General features: G+C 36.2%; 1 protein-coding gene across 18 annotated transcripts in view; it reads left to right on the forward strand.

Annotated features, from left to right (window-relative positions):
- Window positions 1-23,431, forward strand: part of LOC144309457 (outer dynein arm-docking complex subunit 2-like) — a 271,308-nt gene that overhangs the window by 70,863 nt on the left and 177,014 nt on the right. For all 18 annotated transcript variants that reach the window (XR_013375451.1, XM_077890518.1, XM_077890512.1 and 15 more), the window contains 3 exons: window positions 2,401-2,606; window positions 3,987-4,085; window positions 11,706-11,853. Coding sequence is in view for 17 of the 18 variants with exons in the window: in XM_077890518.1 (XP_077746644.1) it covers window positions 2,401-2,606; window positions 3,987-4,085; window positions 11,706-11,853 (453 nt within the window). In the remaining variant the exon portion in view is untranslated. The remainder of the gene's footprint in view (window positions 1-2,400; window positions 2,607-3,986; window positions 4,086-11,705; window positions 11,854-23,431) is intronic.

The following is a 23,431-nucleotide window of genomic DNA, read 5'->3' on the forward strand; positions in this document are numbered from 1 at the left end:
TTTTATCCAACTTATCTAATTTATTGGCATCAAGTATGGCATTCCATTATTATCCTTTAATGTCTGGAAGATCTTTTGTGATGACTGCTCTTTCAATTCTGATATGGATCATTTGAGTCTTCTCTCTTTTTATTCTTGATTAATCTGGAAAGAAGTGGTTGATTTTATTTAAAGAACAGTTATTTGTTTCATTGATTTTTTTGGCTGCTTTCCTTTTTATTTGATTTCTGCTCTTGATGATTTTATTTTCCTTCTGATTTTTTTGGGTTTAATTTGCTCTTATTTAATCTCTTAATTTGGAAGTTTAGCCATTCATTTGAGACCTTTATTTTTTCTACTATAAAGTTTTATTCTGTAAATTTCTATATGAACACTACATGAACTACATCCCATAGATTTTGATATGTTTTCAGGCACATTAATATATCTGAAGATTTTCTAGTTATCTTTCTTTTACTGGTTTCTGGTTTAATTCCATTGAATTAAGAGAAGGTTTTTTTTTTTTTTTTTTTCATATGATTTTAGTCCTTTTAGCTTTGTAGATGTTTGTTTTATGGACCAAAATGTGGTCAATTTTGGTGATTTCTTTTTTGTTCGAGAGGAGTATGTGTCCTGCTGCCATTGGGTAGTATGTTCTATAATTGTCAGTTTTGTCAATGTAATTGATAGTATTGCTCAGTTCTCTATATTATTAATTTTTGTGTGCTTATTTTATTGATTACTGAAAGAGGAGTTTTTGAAGTCTCATAATTGTGGGCTTATCTATTTTTCTTTGTAGTTACATTTTTTTCTAAATGTACTTTGAAGTTCTGTTGTTTGGTGAATATACAATAAGAGTTGTGTTGACTGTCATTATGTGTCTCCCTTTTTAGGTCTGATAATATTTTGTTTTTAAGTCCATTTTGTTTGATTTTAATGTAACCATTCCTGCATTTTTTGATTATTGGTCGTATGGAAAGTGGGTTTTTAAATACCTTTTTCATCCAATTCAATCCAGTTTCTTTTAACTGAAGTTTTAAATCATTTTTATTTAATGTAACTAGGGATTGATTTGAATTTAAATTTACTAATTTGCTACTTGTTTCTTTTTTGTCTCATTTGTTCTTTGTTATTTTTTCTCTCTTTTCCTGCCCTTTTTGTATTAATTGAGCCTTTAAAAATGATTGTTTTATTTACGCTTTTTGTCAGTTATGCTTCTTAAAAGTTTCATGGTGACTGCCCTAGGGCTCATAATGTATATCTCTAATTTATCCTACCCACCTTTAAATACTGTCTTACCATTTCACAAAGACTTTAAGAACTTACCACAGTAACCTTCAGTGCCTCTCCCTACCCTTGGCACTATTGTCATGCATTTTACTTTTGTATGCTATTAACCCCTCAACACAACGATACTATTTTTACATTAGAGAATCAATTACATTTTAGAATGATTAAAAATAATATGAGGAGTCTTTTATATTTTTACCATTTCTACAGATTTTCATTTCTTTGTATAGATGTGGTATAGTCCTCTTTCTGGTATGTTATTCCTTCTGAATGAAGAACTTCATCGCCATTTCTTTAGCACAGGCCTTCCGGAAGTGAACAAGAATTCTCTGGTTTTGATCATCTATGAAAGTCTTTATTTTGCCCTTATTTTTGAAAGCTTTTTTTTTTTTTTAATCTCTATTTAGAATTTTGGGTTGGCAGGTCTTTTTTAAAAAAAATATTTTAAAGATGTCATTCTCTTTTCCTTTGGCTTGCATTGTTTCTGATAAGTCTTTTTTAATAATTATATTTCTTCCTCTGTCATGTGTCTTTTAAATATAATGACTTCCTCTGTCATGTGTCTTTTATCTCTGGCTAACTGCAAAATATGCTTTTAATCCTTTGTTTCAGAAATTTATACATGATGTGTCCCAGTCAATATAGCATCTGAGTTTAGATATTTTTTTAAAAGATTTTATTTATTCATGAAAGACACACAGAGAGAGGCAGAGACATAGGCAGAGGGAGAAGCAGGCCCCTTGCGGGGAGCCTGATGTGGAACTCAATCCTGGGACCCCAGGATCACACCCTGAGCCAAAGACAGACACTCAACCACTGAACCACCCAGGCAGCCCTTGAGTTTAGATCTGTCTGGCAGTAGTGAGGAGTGAGTAGGTCTAACCCTGCTGTTGTATCTGTGTGTGCTGCAGTGGGGAGGGGAGCTTAGGAACATCACATTTCTGGCAACGTCACTCCAGTAGAGACCTGAGTCCTGAAGTGGCCCTTCTCTAGTGTGTGTCACTAAGCAACACAAGTTAGAGGCATCAGAGACTTCATTTTCTGAAGTTATCACTTTTTAATTTTCAGATAGCACAAAACAATTCAGAAGTGATGTCATTGTAAAAATTACTGTTTTTTTTGTACATAAAGGATATTAGATTCACTGAAGAATGGAAAAAAGAAAATGAAGAGCCTAAGGAGGTACCTAAGAAGGAAGAAGCAGACGCCCTTCCTAAAGCTTTTCTTGCTTCAAGCAAGAATATACTAGAGAAGAACCAAATTAACTTCGGGAAGTTTCAAATGACCAAGAGATTAGAGCCAACTTTAAACTGGAAGGCCACTGTTGATTTCAAAAAGTATGTAGAAATTTGCATGAGGGCTTCTCTGATACATCCTCAGTAACCACATTTGCCTAGTTGTTAGTTTATGTCATGGGAGAAAGTCCAGAGTAGATGTTGACATGTCCCTCCATAATACAAGTCAGTCCCTCCCTGCTCTTCATATTCCAAGTAGAAGTATTTGGCGTGAATACGGCTTATGTGTGGGCACCAGAAGGGAAGGCAAGAGCACCATTGACTCAATTGGTAGGTCAGGGCTAATATCACGTGAAAAAGATGATAAAAGACATGGAGGAATCTCACGGGCAATGTAAACGCAGTGGTAGGGACCTGAAGAAGTTAAGTGCTAGGTGAATTTAGAATGATTAAAATTATGTGAAGTGAATCAGGGAAATCTTGATAGAGACAGCATCTTATCTATTAACAGAACTTTAAGTAAATACCACAGAAAGGCTAGAGCCTCCAAAATATTAACAGGCTTAAGTGAAGCAGACACTAATTTAAAGAATGTCTGACATACAAAACGAGTTCCACTTAAGGACGTCTATAAATAGGTACCTAAGCACAGATTAAGGCCCTGTGTTTCATAAAAGCCGGCAGTCGGAGATGCCAAGGACACTTTTTAAATTAGCATATAGCTTACAAATTTCAGCCTATTTTTAATGTTCCATGCGGTCCCCGATTGGGTAAAGCAAGAAGTGGCTCCCAGCTGGTCACAGGGGACCCTCACTTGCAGGGATTCTGAGAACCACGGAGTGAGTACATGTTGCCAGCAAACCCAGAGAGCAGATGGAAGGAGTCCTGGGGAAAAAGGAGATGCTCTTGTTCCTCTAATTCTCATCAATTTTGAGGTGTTTGATCTCTGTGACTCCTATCTGAAGGAGTATGAAAATGACAAATACACAGGCTGCTCTGTTATGCTGGAAGGTGAATCTTAAAATACCACTCTTCCCACGTCCTGGCATTTTTCAGTTATGAGTTTACCTAGCCACTATGTAATGAAAACCCACTATGTGCCAAGGACCACGCTAAACCTGGGAATCCCTGGAAAACCAGATCCAGGCCCTGTGGCAGAGTCGGGTGGGGAAGGGAAGTAACCAGGCAACTTTCACCCAGGGCAGGATGTGCCCAGAGTAGAAGGCTCCGAGTGAAGGGGCCTGCAGAGTGACAGTTCCTAGTACTTGGTCCTTATAAAAGAAATACTGGCCAAAATGTGCCTGAAAGACTGAAGGGACATCCCAGGTGTCAGATGAGGCTGGAACTCATACAGTTATTTTCTGTATTAGGAAAACATGTCACACGGGTGCATGAAAATGATGAAATCTTTAGGTACATTTCTATTTTTAATTTCCTATCAATCCACAATAAGTTAATTTTAAAATGTTAATATATTTTTAGGCACAAAAGCTTACTAAGAGACACTCAAGAGAAAAAACATAGAGGAAGACTTGAAAGGTCAGGACCACCTGTTTCACCTGGAAGAGCACAGTTAGTTCGGTACGTATCTATTAAAAGGAACCATCCTTTAAAGCCACCCTTTACCCAGTGGGCTAGATAGCATGCAAATTTCTGGTGTTCTTATCATTACATCGGGGTCCTCTACTGGACCCTTGGACCAACTAGTATTGACTAGTTATAAAAATGATAATACTGAATTTCTTTGAATATATTTGCAAGATATCCTTTTAGTGAAGAGTTCCTTGAAACACAGGCATCTATTGGTACTAGTTAACTCTCTGTAAACAAATGAATTTAATGCTAATTGCCATGAGTTGAGTGATAGGAGAACTGGGCTCTTTGCTGATCTCTTACTTTTGAACAATCCTATCATAGCAAGGGTAAGTCATCTTCCTGAGCCTCATTTTACTCATCACTGGTGGCACTGCCAATCCTAAAGTGATAGATGTTATTTCTCATTAAAACAGCCATCAGGGCAGCGCGGGTGGCTCAGCGGTTTAGCGCCGCCTTCGGCCCAGGGTGTGATCCTGGAGTCCCGGGATCTAGTCCCACATCGGGCTCCCTGCATGGAGCCTGCTTCTTCCACTGCCTATGTCTCTGCCTCTCTCTCTCTTTCTGTGTCTCATGAATAAATAAATAAAATATTTTAAAAAACAGCCATCAATAGAAGGCTAGTAAACTTCTGACTCCATTTTCATTTTGACAACAAAAGCGGCATATGTGGAGGAGGGTCAGCTACTTTTGTTAGTAAGTTTGGGGTAGTAGTGGGAAGAAATGCAGACATTTCACATTATAAAGTTTGTGCACACAGAAAAAGAAGAAACTTTAAGACACCCTACTACATTAATCCTATATTCTTGGGTTCAACATAATAAATTATTTGATTTATTTGACTATTTTTAAAACTTTTTATTTTGAATTAATTACAGATTCACAGAATGCTGCAAATATAGTACAGAGGAATCTCATACCCTTCACCTAGCTTCTCCCAGTGGTTGCATCTTGCATAACTATCCTACAGCACTGAAACCAGGAGACTGATATTGATATAATGTGCATGTATCATTTTCTATCACTTTATTCCATGTAGATGTGTGTGATGACCATGTCAGTCAGTGTGTGGAAGGGTTCCATCACCACTGGGAAGCCACTCTTGCCACCTCTTTATAGTTATGCCCACACCTCTTCCCTATAATCCTAACTCCCGGCAACCATTAACCTGTTATCCACTTCTATAATTTTATCATTTTGGGAATATCATGTAAATGGAATTATACACTTTTGATATTGACTTTGTTTTCATCACTATAATACCCCTAAGATCCATCTAAGTTGTTGCATATGTTCATAGTGCAATCGTTTTTTTTTTATTTATTTTATTTTATTTATTTATTTATTTATTTATTTATTTATTTATTTATTTATTTATTATTTTTGCTGAGTAGCATTCCATGGTGTGGTTGTACCATCATTTATTTAATTATTCACCTATTGGGAGCATTTTCATTGTTTGCAGCTTTTGGATATTAAAAATAAAGATGCTATGAACAATCATATAAAGGCTTTTATATGGATGAAGTTTTCATTTCTCTAAGATAAATGCCCAATTGCTGACACATAATAATTGTGTAGCTTTTTAAGAAACTATCTAACTTTTCCAGACTGGCTGTACCATTTAGTTCCCATCAAACACTTAGGGGAAACTGAGTTTATCCTCATCCTTGCCTTTGCATCCAAACCTTTTTTTTGGTTTTGGTTTTGAGCTATTCTACAAGATGTATAGTATTATTTCATCATGGTCTTAGCATTTCCCTAATGGCTAGTGATGTTGAACATCTTTTCATGGGCTTATTGCCATCCATATATATTCTCTAGTGAAATGTCTCTTTGTCTTTTGTTTTTTATGTTCTAATCAGATCACTTTTTAAATGTTGAGTTTCGAGAGTTCTTTATTCTGGATATCCTTGATTGAATATGTAGTATGCAAATATTTCCTTCTCCCTGTAAGTTGTTTTCTCATCCTTTTTATAGAGTCTCTCTCATAGAATAACGTTTTACTATTGATGAGGTTCAATTTATCAATGTTTTCTTTTATGGGTTGTTTTGTTTTTATTTTTAATATGTTTATTTTAGAGATAAAGAGAGAGAGAGTGCATGGGGAAGAGAAGGGGAGAGGGAGAGAGTCTCAAGCAGGCAGACCCTGTGCAGGGCTCAATCTTACATCCCTGAGATTGTGACCTGGGCCCAAACCAAGAGACGGATGCTCAACTGACTGAGCTACCCAGGTTCCTGTATGGGTTGTATTTTTGATGTCATGTCTAAGAAGTCCTCATGAAGCCCTTGGTCCTTAAGATTATCACCTATTTTTTCTAAAAATGTTTATAGTTTTACATTATAAAGCCTATGGCCTTTTTCTTATTTTTAGTGTGAGACTTTGGTCAAGATTTAGTTGTTGTTGTTTTTTTGTTTGCTTTGTTTTTTTTTAAGTGGAGGTCCAATTTCTCCAGCACTATTTAATGAAAAGGTTATCTTTCCACCATTGAATTACTTTTGTATCTTTCTTCAAAATCAGTTCGGTGTACATATGTGGGGCTATTCTGGGTATCTGTTCTATTCCACTGATTTTTTTCTTTTCATCTAGCCCCTTACCACTACCACACAATCTGTATTACTGTAGCTGTATAGTAAATTTTGAAGTCTGGAAAAGTGATTTCTCTCACTTTTTTTTTTTTCAAAAATTGCTTTTAGTTATTCTAGTTCCTTTCCTTTCTGCATAAATTTTAGAATAATCTTGCTATATCTCCAACAGAAAAAAATCACTGATGATTTTCTTGGAAATTACATTAAATATCTATATTAATTTGGGAAGAATTGATATTTTTACTATGTAGACTCTTCCAATCCATGAATATTATATATCTCGGTTTATTTAAGTATTTGATTACTTTCACTAATGTTTTATGGTTTTCAGCATACAAGTCTTGTGTATTTTTTCTTAGATTTACAACTAGAAGTGGAAGTTCCAGTGCTGTATTGGTCAGCAGTGATCAAAGTGAACAATAGCCTTGTTTGTTCTCAATCTTAAGGGAAAAGTATTTAGTCTTTCACCATTAAGTATGATGATGGTGTAGGTTTTTGTACAAATATTCTTTATCAAGTTGATAAAGGTCCCTTCTGTTCTTGGTTTTCTGAACATTTTTATTCACATTTGGGTGTTCATTTTGGTCAAATCTTTTTTCTACATCAATTGTATAATCATGTCATTTTTCTTCTATAGGCTGTTAGTGTGGTTGATTACACTGATTGATTTTTGAATACCAAATCAGCCTTGCATCTCTGTAGTAACCCCACTTGGTCATAGTGCACTCATCCTATTTATAGGTAGCTGAATTACATGTGCTTAATATTATGTTAAGAATTTTTGCATCCACAATCTTGAGAGTATTGTATTGGTTTTTGTTTTTGTTTGCACTGTCTTTGGTTTGATATCAGGCTTTGTAAAATGAGTTCCCTCCTATTCTATTTTCTAGAAGAGATCATATAAAATTTGGTGTTCTTCTGTGTGGTAAAATTCTACAGTGAAGCTATCTGGGTCTAAAGACTTCTGTTTTGGGTTTTTTAATTGTGAATTAAATTCTCTTAATAATTGTGCTATTCAAATTATGTGTTTCATATTGGGCAAGTTGTGATAGTTTATACTTTAAAAGAACGGTCCATTTTATCTAGATTGTCAAATTTATGTGTGTATAGTTGTTCATAGTTTTCTCTTATTATTCTTTTGTTGTCTGCAGGATCTGTAGTGATATCCCATGTTTCATTGTTGGTACTGGTATTTGTGTCTTTTCTTTTTCTTGTCAGTTATACTAGAGTTTTGTCAATTTTATTGATCTTTTCTTTAAGCAGCTTTTTGTTACTGATTTTTCAAATTGTTTTTCTGTTTTAATTTTACTGATTTCTGCTCTTTAGTATTTCCTTTTTTGTTTGCATTGGGTTTACTTTATTCTTTTTTCTAGTTTCTTTAGACTTAAGTTTAGATTATTGAATTGAGACTTCTCTTTTCCAATGCAAACATTTAGTGCTATATAATTCCCTTTATGCACTGTGTTAGCTGTTATCTGTGTACAAAAGTTTTTGATATGTTGTATTTTCATTTTAATTTCTGTTCAGTGTGGCTTTTTTTTTTTTTTAATTTCCCTTGAGGCTCGCTTCTTGGACCCAAGTGCATTTTTTGTTTGTTTGTTTCCAGACTCTTGGAGATTTTTCGTCTTCTGTTTGTTATTGATTTTTTTTTGTTTGATTTCATTATGGGCAATGAGCACACACTATATAATTTTAGTTCTTTTAAATTTGTTGAGGTTTTGTGTGGTCACACTATCTTGGTATAGAGTCTTTGGGTGCTTAAAAGAATGTAGAGCCTGCTGCTGTTGGAGTATTCTATAAAAGTGGATTAAATCATATTGTTTGGTGGTGTTGATTTCTTTTATATCCTAGCTTATTTTCAGTCCAGTTGTTCCACAAATTGATGAGAGAGTAGTATTGATGTCTCTAAGTATAATTTTTCTGTTTCTCATTTTAGTTCTATTTTTGCTTTATGCATTTTGCAGCTCTGCTGTTTGGTGTGTACATATTTGGGATTGATATGTCTCTGTCATTATGTAATGTTCCTCTATATGCCTTGTCATTTTCTTTTTATTGATGTCTACCTAATCAGATTATTTTATAGACACTTCTGCTTTCTTTTGATTGTTTACATGGTGGGTTTTTTTCCTCTTTTTCTTTCAAACTAATGATATTATATCATTACATTTGAAATGAGTTCCATGTAGGTAGCATTTGGTTGATTCTCTTTTCTTTTTCTTTTTGGTACAGTAAGTTAAATTCTTTTAATTGGTGTATTTAGAACTTTTACCTTTAATGTCATTATTATGTTAGGGCTTAAGTTTGTCATTATATATATATTTTTTTCTGTTCATTGTTTTTGTTTGTTTTGGTTTTGGTTTTCTTTCTCTCCATTCTCTCTAACCCTTTCTTCCATGAATGTCTTTTTTATCTATTACCTTTTGGAGCATGGTAAAAGAATGGGTAATTTTTAGGTTTTAATAATGTTTGAGATTCTATGATTCTCTTAATTTTTCTGAATCTTATTTAAATTTTATGTTTTAGCAGGTTTCCTCCTACATCACATTGGTGGAATAAGATGTGTATTGTCTCCTCAGGTTAGAGAAGGAAATTACAAATTTTCAATTAGGCCTTCATTGACAACTTGGGGAGGTGAGCGAGGGGCTTCTCATCATTTTTAACTGGTAATGGAAGTTCAAGCTCTGACTAGGTCTCTGTGGGTAACAGAGAGGAAGAGACTCTGTTTATTTGTCAGTGGGGTTGGGGTTGGTGGAAATTCTGACTCTCCATTAGGTCTCTTCTGACACAGGGATTAGGGAGTTTTGTTGTAGTCTGATAAAGGTAGAACACTCTTCTCTTAGCATTGTTAGCAGAAGTGGGGGTGAGCCACAGTGTTTTCTGTGGTGTTGACTAGAATAGATCATCTGTTGCCTAAAAGTTTTCTATCTTGTTAAGCTGTTCCTTTTCTGGTCCTCTGAGTAGAAAGAGCAGGCTTTTCTTAGGTGCTTTTTTTCCTGTGCCCACTGATAATTCTGCATCACTATCTTCTCTAGTACCCAATTTGGAATACACGAGACAAAAAACCCAAGGAACTCACCATTGTGTTGCTCCTCAAGTCTGTAGATCCTTAAATAGTCTTTCTTCTCCTTTCAACCTGTCAGAGTCCTATCGTGTTTGTTTTATATATAATATCCAGGATTTTTATGTACTTAAGATCTACTTCATCTTTCCTAAACTAAATGTTTGGCCTTACATGTTTCAATTTTAAGTCAAATTTTAGTGAGTCAAAAAAAAAATTTAGTGAGTCAGAGAATTCTAGAGTAATAGATAAGGGTAAAGGGGTAGTATATCCAAGCAACAACCATTACTCTGACAAAAATGTGAACTTCTCTATGTCTCTTCTTAAGTGGATATAATGATGTAGTAGAGAAGTATTTCTTAAGGTGGAGTTCATAGGTCAGTGAAACATTGAGATTTGCTTATTTTTACCTCCCAAATGTATGGTTGCTATGGGACAGGACCGGAAGGGAACCTCATAAAATAGGGAAAGCCATTTAAGGTTATATGTCAAAGGGTTCATCATTGGAAAAAGAGAACAGCTTTCCTTTGAGGTACTGATTTTTTTTTTTAACATGATTCGAGAGTGATTGGGTCAACCCAGTGCACCTTGCTCTTAACTCCAGGAGCTTGCTAGGCTAAGGGAAAGTACATTTAGAGATTCTCTGGAGGATATAGGTTATTTAGTATATGTTTCAATCTGGGACCTTTGAGTTAAATTTACATTGGTTCTTAAGTAAGCCTTATCTACCAGATTTTGCTCTGGAACCAAACCAGGTTCCTGACATTTGTTGGACAAGAGAATACATTAAACTGAAACTCATCATGTGGCTTGATGAATTGGAACAGGCACTTCAGTTCAGGATTTCAGTTTCACTCCACTGCAGCCCAGACAGCACAGGAGCATCATTCTGCATGACTCTCTGTGCAAAAGCACCTTTCAAAAAAAAAAAAAAAATCTTAAAAATTTATAAAACTCAGGGGCGCTTGGGTGAGTCAGTCAGTTAAGCATCTGCCTTCAGCTCAGGTCATGATCCCAGAATCCTGGGATCAAGCCCTGGCTCCACTTCAGGCTCCCTGTTCAGCACGGAGTCCGCTTCTCCCACCTGCTCTACCTATCCCCTGCTCATGCTCTATCTCTCAAATAAATAAACAGAAGATCTTTTTAAAAATTAATAAAACTTGAAAGTTACTTCTGTGCAATTATTAGAAATATGCTTTCTCCTTTGCTTCAAAACAGAATGAGGAAAGACATTGAGAGAAGAGATCACACAGGGGGATTGGAGGGAAGAGAGGATGGAGCGAAAGAGAAAATGAGAATGAATTAGATATGGTGATGAAAGCTTGAGTGAACTTGCTGGTATCCATGGCCCTGATGTTGAGTTAGAAGCTTCTAGAGCAGTGAGGAACAAAGTGTACTCCCTTTCATAAAAGAGACACCCTTCCTGTGGGCATTTGCAGTGCTGCCCAATTGAACTCTCCCTGATGATAGAAATGGTTTCTATCTAAGCTTCTGGTATAGTAGGTGAGTGTTGAGAGCTTGAAATGTGGCTATTTTGACTGAAAAACTGAAATTTTAATTGTATTTCATTTCAATTTGATAAATAAATATAAACATGATTCAATCAATAAATTTAAATAAATATAAACATAAATAACCAGAAGATATTTAACTTCTATGACTTGTGGCTGCCTTTTTGTACAGCACAGCCATAGGACATATACTTAATGCCTTTGTTCATTTCTTACTATTTTCTTTATTATTATTGCATACAAAGCAATAATAATGAACTGCACCTGGTACAGAGACAGGGATTTATTCATCTCCTTGCTTAGATCTTAGCAAAGATCTTTAGAACTCAGAAGGTATTGGTACCTTATACATTGCTTATGTTCATATTGCTGAAATATTAATGATTATAACCACATCCATTTTGTAGCATAAATATGTTTATTATATGTGGTGGTTGTTACTGTTCTTAGTAAGAGTGCTGAGAAGATTGAGGAAATTCTTAGTGACAGCTCCTCAGAGAATGAGGAAGATGAAGAACCACCTGATCGTCGTCAGGAAGCAAATGCAGATTTGTCATCTGAATATTGGCAAATTCAGAAACTGGTGAAATATTTAAAGGTAAGACAAACCTCTTTGTATTGTGTTTACAATGATTCTTTTAATTCCTTTCCTAAAAATGTATATTCTACTTCCAAATTGATTATATATGTATATATATATATATATATATTTTTTTTTCAAATAAGAGTAGTAAAAACTCCCGTTATTATTTAAATGTGCATGGGGAATGGTCTTATTACCCTGTGTGCACAGGGGAAGGTCTTATTACCCTGAGGATAGCACGGTTAGTCCTCGTGGAGCAGCCGGTCTGCCTGGTACCAACCCTTTCCCCTGGGCCATGGTAGCCAGCAGCTATTATGACTTGCCATCATTTTACACCTTGCAGTATGCTGTGGCATCAAGAACATGGATTTGTTTTAAAGTTGGACTATAATTTCTAGGCTGTGTTACTTACCAACAGTATAGCTGTTGATTATAGCTTTGAGCCTTATTTTTCTTAACCTATGGAAAATAGGTTAATACCTGTCCTATAGGATTACTTCAGGGTTGGTAAAGCATATTTGAAAGATGTGGATAGTGTTTGGTACATTGTAGATACTTAAAATATGTATCAGTCCCTTTTCATTACTCTCAACATAATATGTGTAAACACATGTTACATAATAATGGCCTATATAATGTATTTAAGACATGAATGGGGGCAGGGCAGGGAAAATGATTTGCCAAAACCCAGATTAATATCAGTGGATAACTGATATTGATAATGTCTAGGTAGGCCAGGACTAAAGCAATAGTTGAGAAGTACTCGTAAAAACATTTTTACTTAACTCATAGTTTCCTCCAGCTTTTCTACATGATTGAGTGAATCAAGGGCATTTGCCAATGGCTTTGCAATATGTAAAGATATTTATGTGGCTCCTAAATTACTTAAGGCTACTTTTCTGGTGCCCTTGAGGTCCTTCAAAGCTGACAGGTAAAATAGTTTATACATACATTTTTGTGAATTCAATAAACATCCTCTGCATGGACACAGCTTTGTAGCTGAGAAAGTTGCTTTAGAAGAAAAATATGCCCCCTTTCTTAGCATGGTCCCAGCTGCAATTCCCTGTATTTCTCAGGAAAAAAAAATCTATGTTTTCCTGAATCCCAAGAAAAATTAGTCAAGAAATTGGGAAAAAGTATTCTAATTCTCCACTGTAACATAGATTTCAATGGCCAGACCAGGATCCAGGCAAGCAAATCAAAGATTTTCATCATTAAAAAAGGATGGGAGCTTCTGTGAAGCAAATCCTAATGCCCACCTTAGGTACTATGCTTTTGAAAGCCTAGTTATTAAATGCTTTGTTTTAAAATTTCATCTTAAGAATAATATCTTTTAAATAGTAAATATTTTTATATCAACTTCAATTTTTAAAATGGCTTTGATTTGGCATTTATTTCGTGGTAATGTTCCCCTCTTTTAGTGGAGATCATTTTTCATGTTATTGCAATAGATATGTTTGAGGTTTTTTTTAATAGAAAACCTCTGAAATTTTTAGCATATCTATTACAAAAAATGATATACTATTTATTATTATGGAAAACTTTTAGGATCATCATTATCACCTAAAAATATATAAATACAATTTGGGAAAAAACATGGAATGATTATCATTTCAAGAATTCCTAAGAATTTGGAGATCTTACTCTGGGATCTTGAATATTCCTATCCTAGGAATTTGGAAACTATCTGGAGCACAGGCTGGAGGTCAGGCCCCATGGTCAGGCACATGCCCTTGGTGGGCGTCTTTGCATACAAATCATGCAGTCAACATAGTGGTTCAGCCTAGCATGCACAGCACCAATGTTCAGACTCAGAAGACCTTCCTGATGGTAGGAAGGTCCGTGGATCTTCCCACCATCTCTCCTGTACTCATAAAGCACATGTCACTCTGGGGGGGGGGGGGAGGGAAATGCATCAGAGAATTTTGCCATCTAGCACTTGAACAACTTGAGCCAGATGGGAGCCCTGGTGTTTATACAAATAATTCTGGTCTGTTAACTTTATTTCATTAGTCAAAGGAAATAAAGAGTCAACAGGAAAGACGCATGGATGGACCAGGAGGCACACTACCAGAGCAGTTAGAAGCATGACCTTCCATGTTAGAAAGATTCTAATTGGGTCAGGCGTCTGCCACTTACTGGCTCAGTAGCCTTGAGGTATTTGACTGACCTCTGTGAGTTTCAGTTTGTTTTCTCATTGGTCAAGTTGGCAAAAACAAAGGTTCTCATGTTTTATGATTATTATGAAAAAGATCTGACACATATAAAGTGCTTAGCAGAAAGTACTCAGTACTCGTTAGTAATAATAATGGCTTCTGTTACATATTATTATTATTATAGACAACATATGGTGTGGAGTCTTCTGGACTTGCAAAGCTGGCCTTCAACTTTTGCTTTAAATTTTCTAGCAACCAATAAAAGGAGGGAAATACAGAGTTAATACCATGAGGGAAAGACTCTTACCATCATGAGGTAAAAATAGCCCAGTTGCCAATGTGTGTAACTGATCCTGGTACTAAGAGCAGAAAGAATTTTCTCCCTGAGGACTTAATGAAGCAGACAGTGAGTGTGGTAGTGAATGACATCCTTAATAATATCCTCCCAGTGAACATGGCAATGAGCGTTTCTCGTAATAGCCTAACTATTGGATAACTATCTTGAGTTTTTCGACTATTTAGGATAAGTCCATATAAATCAGGCCAAAAAGGGATGCACTATTTCTGTCCCAGAACAGCTAAGGAAAACATTTATTGATGAAGTGCTACTTAAGCTTGCACAAGTTATTCATCAATAAATCATGTGCAAATGTGATACTTTTGGCCAGACAGTAAATTGCTTGGTATTATTATAGTTCCCACAGGTAGATATTCTTAACATAGCCAATAAAAGAAAAAGTATATCTACAAATGATTTCAAGCTTTTTGACACAGATAAATGTTTTATATGGGGACACAAAAGGATATTAAAAGTCTATGAAATGCAAAATTGAATGTCTCTAGGTAATCTCAAAATAAATACACCTGACATTTTAATTGCAGACTTATGCCTTAAATGTAGACTTACACTAGTAGAAAAATGTTAATGTTGACCTGACTTTCTACTTACCATTTTCCAAGTACAGCAATGTCTGTAATTGTTGAAAAAAATTTGATGAGCTCATTAATACCCAAACAGGTCAATGAACTATAGCTTGTTATTTATCCAGAGCTATGAGCTCAGATCTTGGCATGTAAGTAAAGGGAATTTATATTTAATTATTTGGCTTTGACATACATTCATTTCAACTTACAAGTTTTATATATGCATATATTCTTTTAATCTAGATTTTTAGAATACAATTTAATTTTTAAACTAATGAAGACTTTGCATTTTTACTTTTTAACCTTCCAACTTCTTCCTCCCCCCACACACATAACAGATGACTCTGTACCCGAGTTCTAAAAGAAGCAATAAACCACCTTTTCAGCTTCCTTAGCAAGAAACACATTCTTTCTTCTGCTATCTTTATGGTTCAACTTGTCTGTCTTGTCAGCTACTCAAATGGAAAGACCATATTAAACTCACTTCTATGTCTTGCAGAGTGCCTAGCCAGTGAGTACAGGCTTGTCTCTCAACCCTCTGCTCAGGAGGTGTGATGGGGAGAGAATGGGTTCCCAAAGGGCCAGGCTGTGCTGTTCTTCATGCTCAGCTCCTTGAGAGCAGTTTTTCCTCCCTGTGAGCCAGAGTCATTCCTTCTGCTCTTGACATCTTTCCCACCTTCTCTTACCCTCTCCCTTTCCTGTTCCCTTTCTCCATGTAGATATGCAATTTTATTGCTGTATATTCTAGCTTTCTATGGGTATTATTTTTCCCCTGGCCAGGGCTGCTTTAAAATCTCGCAATTAAAATGTTTTGCTTTGGATCGATTCCAGCAATTGGGGAAGATAGTTTGTTAAGGTGCATCCCACACTGATTCTGTGAAGTTTTGTAAAATGTGGAAGTTTTACTACTCAACCAGTTACATTCACAAAGAACCCCTTTATGAAATAGGAGGAGAGTTGCAGAATTTTATTTTGTTTGGAAATGTGGATTAGTCACAAGTATTATAGTATTATAAGTTAATACAAATGGGTACTCTTCAGTCAAGTGAGAGAAAATGTTGAACAGTTGTAACTATAAGTAGGTCTGCATTTCATACACATTATACCTATCATGAAACTGAAGAATGAATTTCTGGACACAAGGTTTCACGCCTATTGAAATCTATTACTGTGTGGATTGGAGAAGGATTGGGTATGGAACTTAATACTATAGGATAAATAAATCCAGGAGAAAATTGAGGAGGCTATAGAGTGATGCCAAGAATGTGACTGGTTAAGATTTTAGGTAGTTTGGAGGGATCACAGAGACTGGGTCTAGAATCCTGCTCTATCTCCCTTATAGGCATTTCCTTGTCACTTGAGGATAAGATGTCAATACTACTCTGGCATTACCTCCAGGCTCAGATGGGAGATTATTAGCAAGCGGGCTTGTAGATGTCTGCCGCTACTCTGAAGTGCTTCATCTCAGCTGGTCTTGTTCCTGGGTCCTTGAGGCAATAATGGAAGCATCTGGGGTCAATCCCCAGGGCCATCTTCCCAGGTGTGCCTCCTCCTTGCAGGATGCCTATTTCTACACCTGGGATTTTGATCAGAGCCCAGCCAGGGGATCAGGATGATGAAAGCAGGGATTTAGAAAGTTGAGTCCAGCAGTAGGTGGTCTACATAATGAATCAGACTGGGAAGAGACAGAAGACCAGTAACCAGGGGGTTGCAGTGATCAGAGTGTGCTGGGGGCTTTGAATAGGATACTGTCCTTGGAAGTATCTTGGAAGCAGCAAAGAAATGGCTAGGAAAGGAAGCAGGTCAGTTTATGAGGAGGCTTGGGTTTGGATCAGATTGAGTTTGAAGAGAATGAAATACCCAAATAGAAATGCCCATGCCGTAGTTGGAAATAAAGGACTGAAGCTCACATTATTCATTAAAAATCGAACTACTGCTTCTGGACCCAAGGGCATGAATGAGCATGTGAAGCATTGTGCCTGTTTTTGTCTTTTTATTCATGAAGGAATATGACCTCTTAATAACTAATCAGAAAGTAGCTGCCTCCCATTCCAGTTAGTACAACCAAGGCAAGTTTTTTTTAAAGATTTTATTTATTCACTCACAAGAGACACACAGAGAGAGGCAGAGACAATGGAAGAGGGAGAAGCAGGCTCCCTATGGGGAGCCCAATATGGGACTCAATCCCAGGACCCTGGGATCACGACCTGAGCCAAAGGCAGATGTTCAACTGCTGAGCCACCCAGCCATCCCCCAAAGCGATATTTTTAGATCAAAATTCCATTATTATTCCAATAGAAGTCTTTCCTTAAATATTAGTTTGCCAGCTTACAAACAGATTGATTCATCAGCTTTTTTTTTTTAAAATCTTAAAGTAACATTTTATTTGGTAATTTTATGCAACTAGCCAGTAGATAAAAAAAGATTAATTAAAGAAAGATAGGAAAGTTTGAAGCAAAAAGAGAACAATGTTTATTTTTAAAGTAAGGTTCCCTCCAGTTGAAAGCTCCTACACCCTAAAACCATAAGGAACTATGGTTCCTTCCTATGATGAAGTCAGGGAAAGATGGGGTTTTTAATGTAAATTCACAAATGTGGTATCATTCTTAAATGTTAAATCTGTGCAGTCGTTGTTCCCAAGTCCTGGGGGATGGTGATATTGTCCAGACATGTGTCACTCAGTGGAGAATGGCTAATGCTGGCTGCTGAGTGACATCATATGATCACAACTGGGCATCACCACACATTCATTCTCTTCCCCCAGCCACCATGTTGTGAGGGTGGTGCCTAATTTTTTTTTTAATTGTCTTTGATCAAATTCGTGAAACACTGGTGTTTATTTCACCTTTCATGTGAGCCAGGGGTCTTGCTAGTTACTCTCCTGCTCTGTTACGTATCTGCAAATTGAGATCTCTCAGGCCATGAAAAGTGAAGTTACCCCCCAGCTTTGCAGTGACCAAGACTCTGTTCCACAGTGAGCAGAATCACATCAGAAACTCAAAGAATCACATCAGAAATTCCACAAGGCTTCCCAGGAGACCCCGCAGGCTCTGTCCTTGGCATGTTTTAGATTTCCCCGTCTGGAAGGGGATTCGCTGCAGAGACATTTTGAAACTTTAAAACCTTTGTTAAAGACTACTTTTGTGGCATTCAGTTCCTTAATAATCTTTCATGAGCTGATTAAACACACACACAACCACCTTAATTGGTTAAAGAGTTCTTCTAAGTGGTAATTGGGAGTTATGTGATTTTTCATTGCAGGAATTTGATGTACTTTACAGTCAATTACAGTTAATTAAATTCCTTTCCCCTTACTCGGGTTTTGGGTATGGAGGTGCAGGTAGTGTGATCCTTATTTCATTGGTGGAAAAGCTGAGAAATAGTTCACTCTGGGCCACACAGAAGGCGAGGTGGCCGTGGGCCAGGCTGATGTTCAGGCTTCTATCTTTACTGCCTGTTGCCTAGTTATTCTGTTCCTCTGTCAAGAAACTCAGGACACAGAGGGCCTTCAGGCCTTGCTGTTGTGTCCTCCTATTTACTCTCTTGTTTGGTTTTCTTCATTTGAGTAAGAAACTAAATAAACAGGGAGCATTTCTAAACAAAGGAATTCAATGTTCATTTCTGGAAGGCACTATGAGAGTGTGCTCTTTGGCTAAGTTTATACTGAAAGAGATGGAGAAGATTGTGATAGAACAGTGTTATTTGTGTTCAGCAGAATCCTTAAAAAAATGGAAAAAATGGTCACTTTTTATATATTCAAATGAATGGCAGTAGTTAGAAAGCAAAGTTACTACCACCTTCCTGAGAAAGTCTTTAAGTTAATACATGTGGTGTTGCATTGATGTGGGTTAACTTTTAAAAAAATGTCTCCATGACAAAAGAGTTTTATCCTTAAAAAAAAAAAACACTGTTAGAAATCATAAGATATTTTAAATTGCATCACCTAAAAAATTTCTACTTAGTAGAATTTGCACTTATGTTTTCTTAAATACTGCAAGGTAAGTCATGAACATACTTTAAGTACTTGGATTACTTGAGTTGTGTGTCACTTGTATATTTATATATTGCCCCCCAAAAAAATGATCCTTTGTTACAAAGGAGGTCATGAAAGTGACGGAGAGTCTCCTCATCTCCACAGAGGAATCTGTATTCCACAAATAAACTAATTGAGCTTTTTAGTTTTTGAGCTATAAGCTCTTTTTGCCCCTTGGGTATCATAAACAAGAGTGGAGAAAAGCAAAGATAACTGGATAAGAACGATAAAGTAATGCTACTGAATCATAACACTTCATACCACCATTGGCTGACATTATACAACCACATCAACTTACCTACTGGAAAATGACGATGTTAAAAATCTCAAGGGAGCTCCCTTAAGCTTTAACTCATTCATTCATTCATTCATTCATAAATGTACCTGTGAGCCCGCCCAGCTAGAATACAATTCTATGATATTACACATTGCTCATCTAGCTAGTCATAAGATATTTGATTGTAAAGAACTTTGCTATCAAACTTTTATGTGACTTCTGTTCAGTTTTATGTAATCTGAAAATGTAAAATGGGGGGAATTTGTTGCTCAGTGTATTGCCAGCAACACTATTGTTTGTTCCTCAAAGTATGCTTTCCCCCAAATTTACTTGAGAGGCTAAATAAATGGTAGAAAAGTAGCGTTGCCTAGTTCCCAGTTTGTATAATGCTTTAGGCTGCTTTACTTTTTATTGAAAAAACACATATTCAGGTCCTATTATAAAAGTTTGCACATTGAAGAATCTATAAATAGAAGAGTTAGGGAGTAAAAGGTACCAGATTTGGTATAAGTGATCTTTTCATTTTATATGCATATACTTGTATTGTACTCATTATTAGAAATTGCATATTTGTAGGAAAAATATTAAACTCTAGGTCCCATTGTGGTCCACTAGCCTTTGCTAGTCCCACTGGCAAAGGCTGTGGCTCCTTTCCCAGCTCCTGCTGTCTGGGGGTGTGTGGCTGGCTGTGGCCTTCTGATATTTCTGGGACATGCAGGGCATTGCAGAAGCACACGTTTCTCTTCTAGCCCTCCCTTATCTCTTTTCTGTATTTAAGTTATTTAAATCTTATAAAAATAATACATTAATATATACCCTAAAATTTAAGCCATGCAAAAGAATAACAGGGAAAGCCCCCTTCCAGATGTTTCTGTTTATATAAATATACGTATGAAATTTTTATGTATGAAATGAAGTCAGACTACTTGTTATGTGACATTTTGCATTTTATATTTAATGTTTTCTTGGTGATCCTCCATATCTGCCTCAGTTCTTCTAATTACAACATTGTTTTGTACTATATGAATATATCAATAATTTATGTAACAGTTCCCTTACTGATAACATTTTGCCTTGTCTCCCAGATCAATTTTTATTATTACAACATTGTAAATATTTTTACATATTCTTTGGATATGTATCCTATTTCTGTAGGATAGCTACTTTGAAGTAGAATTGCTTGGGTCAAAGACTGTGTACATTTAAAATTTTGATAGTTCTAATGGGGAGGTGTTGTTCAATTGGTACAAAATTTTAGTTTCACAAGCTCTAGAGAGCTGCACAGCATAGTTAACAATATTGAATTGTACATTTAAAAAATGTAAGAGGGTATTTGATCTCATGGTAAGTGTAAGTATGACAAAAAGGGAAGAGACATAAGAAAACTTTTGGAGGCAATGGATGTTCCTGTTATCTTGATTGTGGTGATGGTTTCACAGATGTACGCATGTGTCCCAACTCGTTTTTTGCATATCAGTTCCACCTCAATCTATTTTAAACAAGAAACAATATATGCACAATGAAGTTAGAGAAGTATTACAATGAAATTTTAAAATTTAAAGAGAAATAATGAAAAGTAATAAACTGACCAAGCTTGGTTTGAATAAAAAAAAAATTTTGTAGCTACTTACACAAAGCAAATACTAGTTTACACTCAATTAGTAATATACCAATGATTTTTGACCTTGAACACAGTGAAATCAGCCAGGCTCCTAAAAACTAAACAAAGCAAAAATCTCAATGCTCAGGTAATATTCATGGAAGTTTTAAACCAATTGGTGTGAAGTGGGATCTAGGCAGATTGTCTTTAAAATCTTTCCAGGGTGTTAAAATTATTTGTTTAGAAATAAGGTTCATTGTTACAAATTCTCACTAATCTACAGTCTTTTTTTATTTTGGCCAATTCCAAATGGGGAGAGAATGTATCTTTTTTATATATATAAATTTATTTTTTATTGGTGTTCAATTTGCCAACATATAGAATAACACCCAGTGCTCATCCCATCATGTGCCCCCCTCAGTGCCCGCCACCCAGTCACCCTCACCCCCCGCCCACCTCCCCCTCCACCACCCCTAGTTCGTTTCTCAGAGTTAGGAGTCTCTCATGTTCTGTCTCCCTTTCTGATATTTCCCACTCATTTTTTTCTCCTTTCCCCTTTGCTCCCTTTCACTACTTTTTATATTCCCCAAATGAACGAGACCATATAATGTTTGTCCTTCTCCGATTGACTTATTTCACTCAGCATAATACCCTCCAGTTCCATCCACATCGAAGCAAATGTTGGGTATTTGTCGTTTCTAATTGCTGAGGAATATTCCATTGTATACATAGACCACATCTTCTTTATCCATTCATCTTTCGATGGACACCGAGGCTCCTTCCACAGTTAGGCTATTGTGGACATTGCTGCTAGAAACATCGGGGTGCAGGTGTCCCGGTGTTTCACTGCATCTGTATCTTTGGGGTAAATCCCCAGCAGTGCAATTGCTGGGTCATAGGGCAGGTCTATTTTTAACTCTTTGAGGAACCTCCACACAGTTTTCCAGAGTGGCTGCACCAGTTCACATTCCCACCAACAGTGCAAGAGGGTTCCCTTTTCTCTGCATCCTCTCCAACGTTTGTGGTTTCCTGCCTTGTTAATTTTCCCCATCCTCACTGGTGTGAGGTGGTATCTCATTGTGGTTTTGATTTGTATTTCCCTGATGGCAAGTGATGCAGAGCATTTTCTCATGTGCATGTTGGCCATGTCTATGTCTTCCTCTGTGAGATTTCTGTTCATGTCTTTTGCCCATTTTATGATTGGATTGTTTGTTTCTTTGGTGTTGAGTTTAATAAGTTCTTTATAGGTCTTGGAAACTAGCCCTTTATCTGATACGTCATTTGCAAATATCTTCTCCCATTCTGTAGGTTGTCTTTGAGTTTTGTTGACTGTATCCTTTGCTGTGCAAAAGCTTCTTATCTTGATGAAGTCCCAATAGTTCATTTTTGCTTTTGTTTCTCTTGCCTTCGTGGATGTATCTTGCAAGAAGTTACTGTGGCCGAGTTCAAAAAGGGTGTTGCCTGTGTTCTCCTCTAGGATTTTGATGGAATCTTGTCTCACATTTAGATCTTTCATCCATTTTGAGCTTATCTTTGTGTCTGGTGCAAGAGAGTGGTCTAGTTTCATTCTTCTGCATGTGGATGTCCAATTTTCCCGGCACCATTTATTGAAGAGACTGTCTTTCTTCCAATGGATAGTCTTTCCTCCTTTGTCGAATATTAGTTGACCATAAAGTTGAGGGTCCACTTCTGGGTTCTCTATTCTGTTCCATTGATCTATGTGTCTGTTTTTGTGCCAGTACCACACTGTCTTGATGACCACAGCTTTGTAGTACAACCTGAAATCTGGCATTGTGATGCCCCCAGATATGGTTTTCTTTTTTTAAAATTCCCCTGGCTATTCAGGGTCTTTTCTGATTCCACACAAATCTTAAAATAATTTGTTCCAACTGAGAGAATGTATCTTGTGTGAATTTGCATATTCCTGATTAGTAGTGAAGTTGATAAATATTTTCATGTGTCCAATAGCCATTGCATTGTATATCTTGCCTATTTTTCTGTGGTTGTGTTTTGAATCTTAATACAAATTAACCCTTTGTTATAGTATTTGTAAGTATTTTCTTTCAGTTTCTCATGTCTTTTTATCTACTCTTCTGTTTGAAAACTTTAAAATTGTACATTAGTAAATATATTGATTTTCCTTCATAGCTTATAAAATTTTGTGTATTAAGAGCTAAGAAGATTTTTCTGATGTCATTTCAAGAGAACAAAAATTTTTTATTTCCTCCTGGTAGGTTTATAGTTTTAAAAAAATGTTTAGAAGTTGCTTCTATCTTGATGTCATTTTATGTATAGTGTGAGGCAGGGATCTAATTTTACTTTTTTTTTTCTTTGATGGAGATTCAGTTGTATCAACACAGATAATTGGCTTCTCCACTCTTTCCTCAAGTGATCTGAGATATTACCTATATCAAGTATTGTCATCTCATATGTGAGAGTTTCTTTCTGGATCCTTCTCTATTACATTGAGTTATTTGGATGCTCCCATGCCAGGTCCATGCTGTTTTAATTACTGCTACTTTGGTGTATTTTAATACTTGATTGGCCAGAGAGTTTTCTTAAATTCTTTAAAACTACTTTTTGCATATTTTCCATTCCAGATC

Source organism: Canis aureus, unplaced genomic scaffold, assembly GCF_053574225.1.
Source record: "Canis aureus isolate CA01 unplaced genomic scaffold, VMU_Caureus_v.1.0 NW_027326411.1_RagTag, whole genome shotgun sequence".
In the NCBI taxonomy this organism is placed as follows: domain Eukaryota; kingdom Metazoa; phylum Chordata; class Mammalia; order Carnivora; family Canidae; genus Canis; species Canis aureus.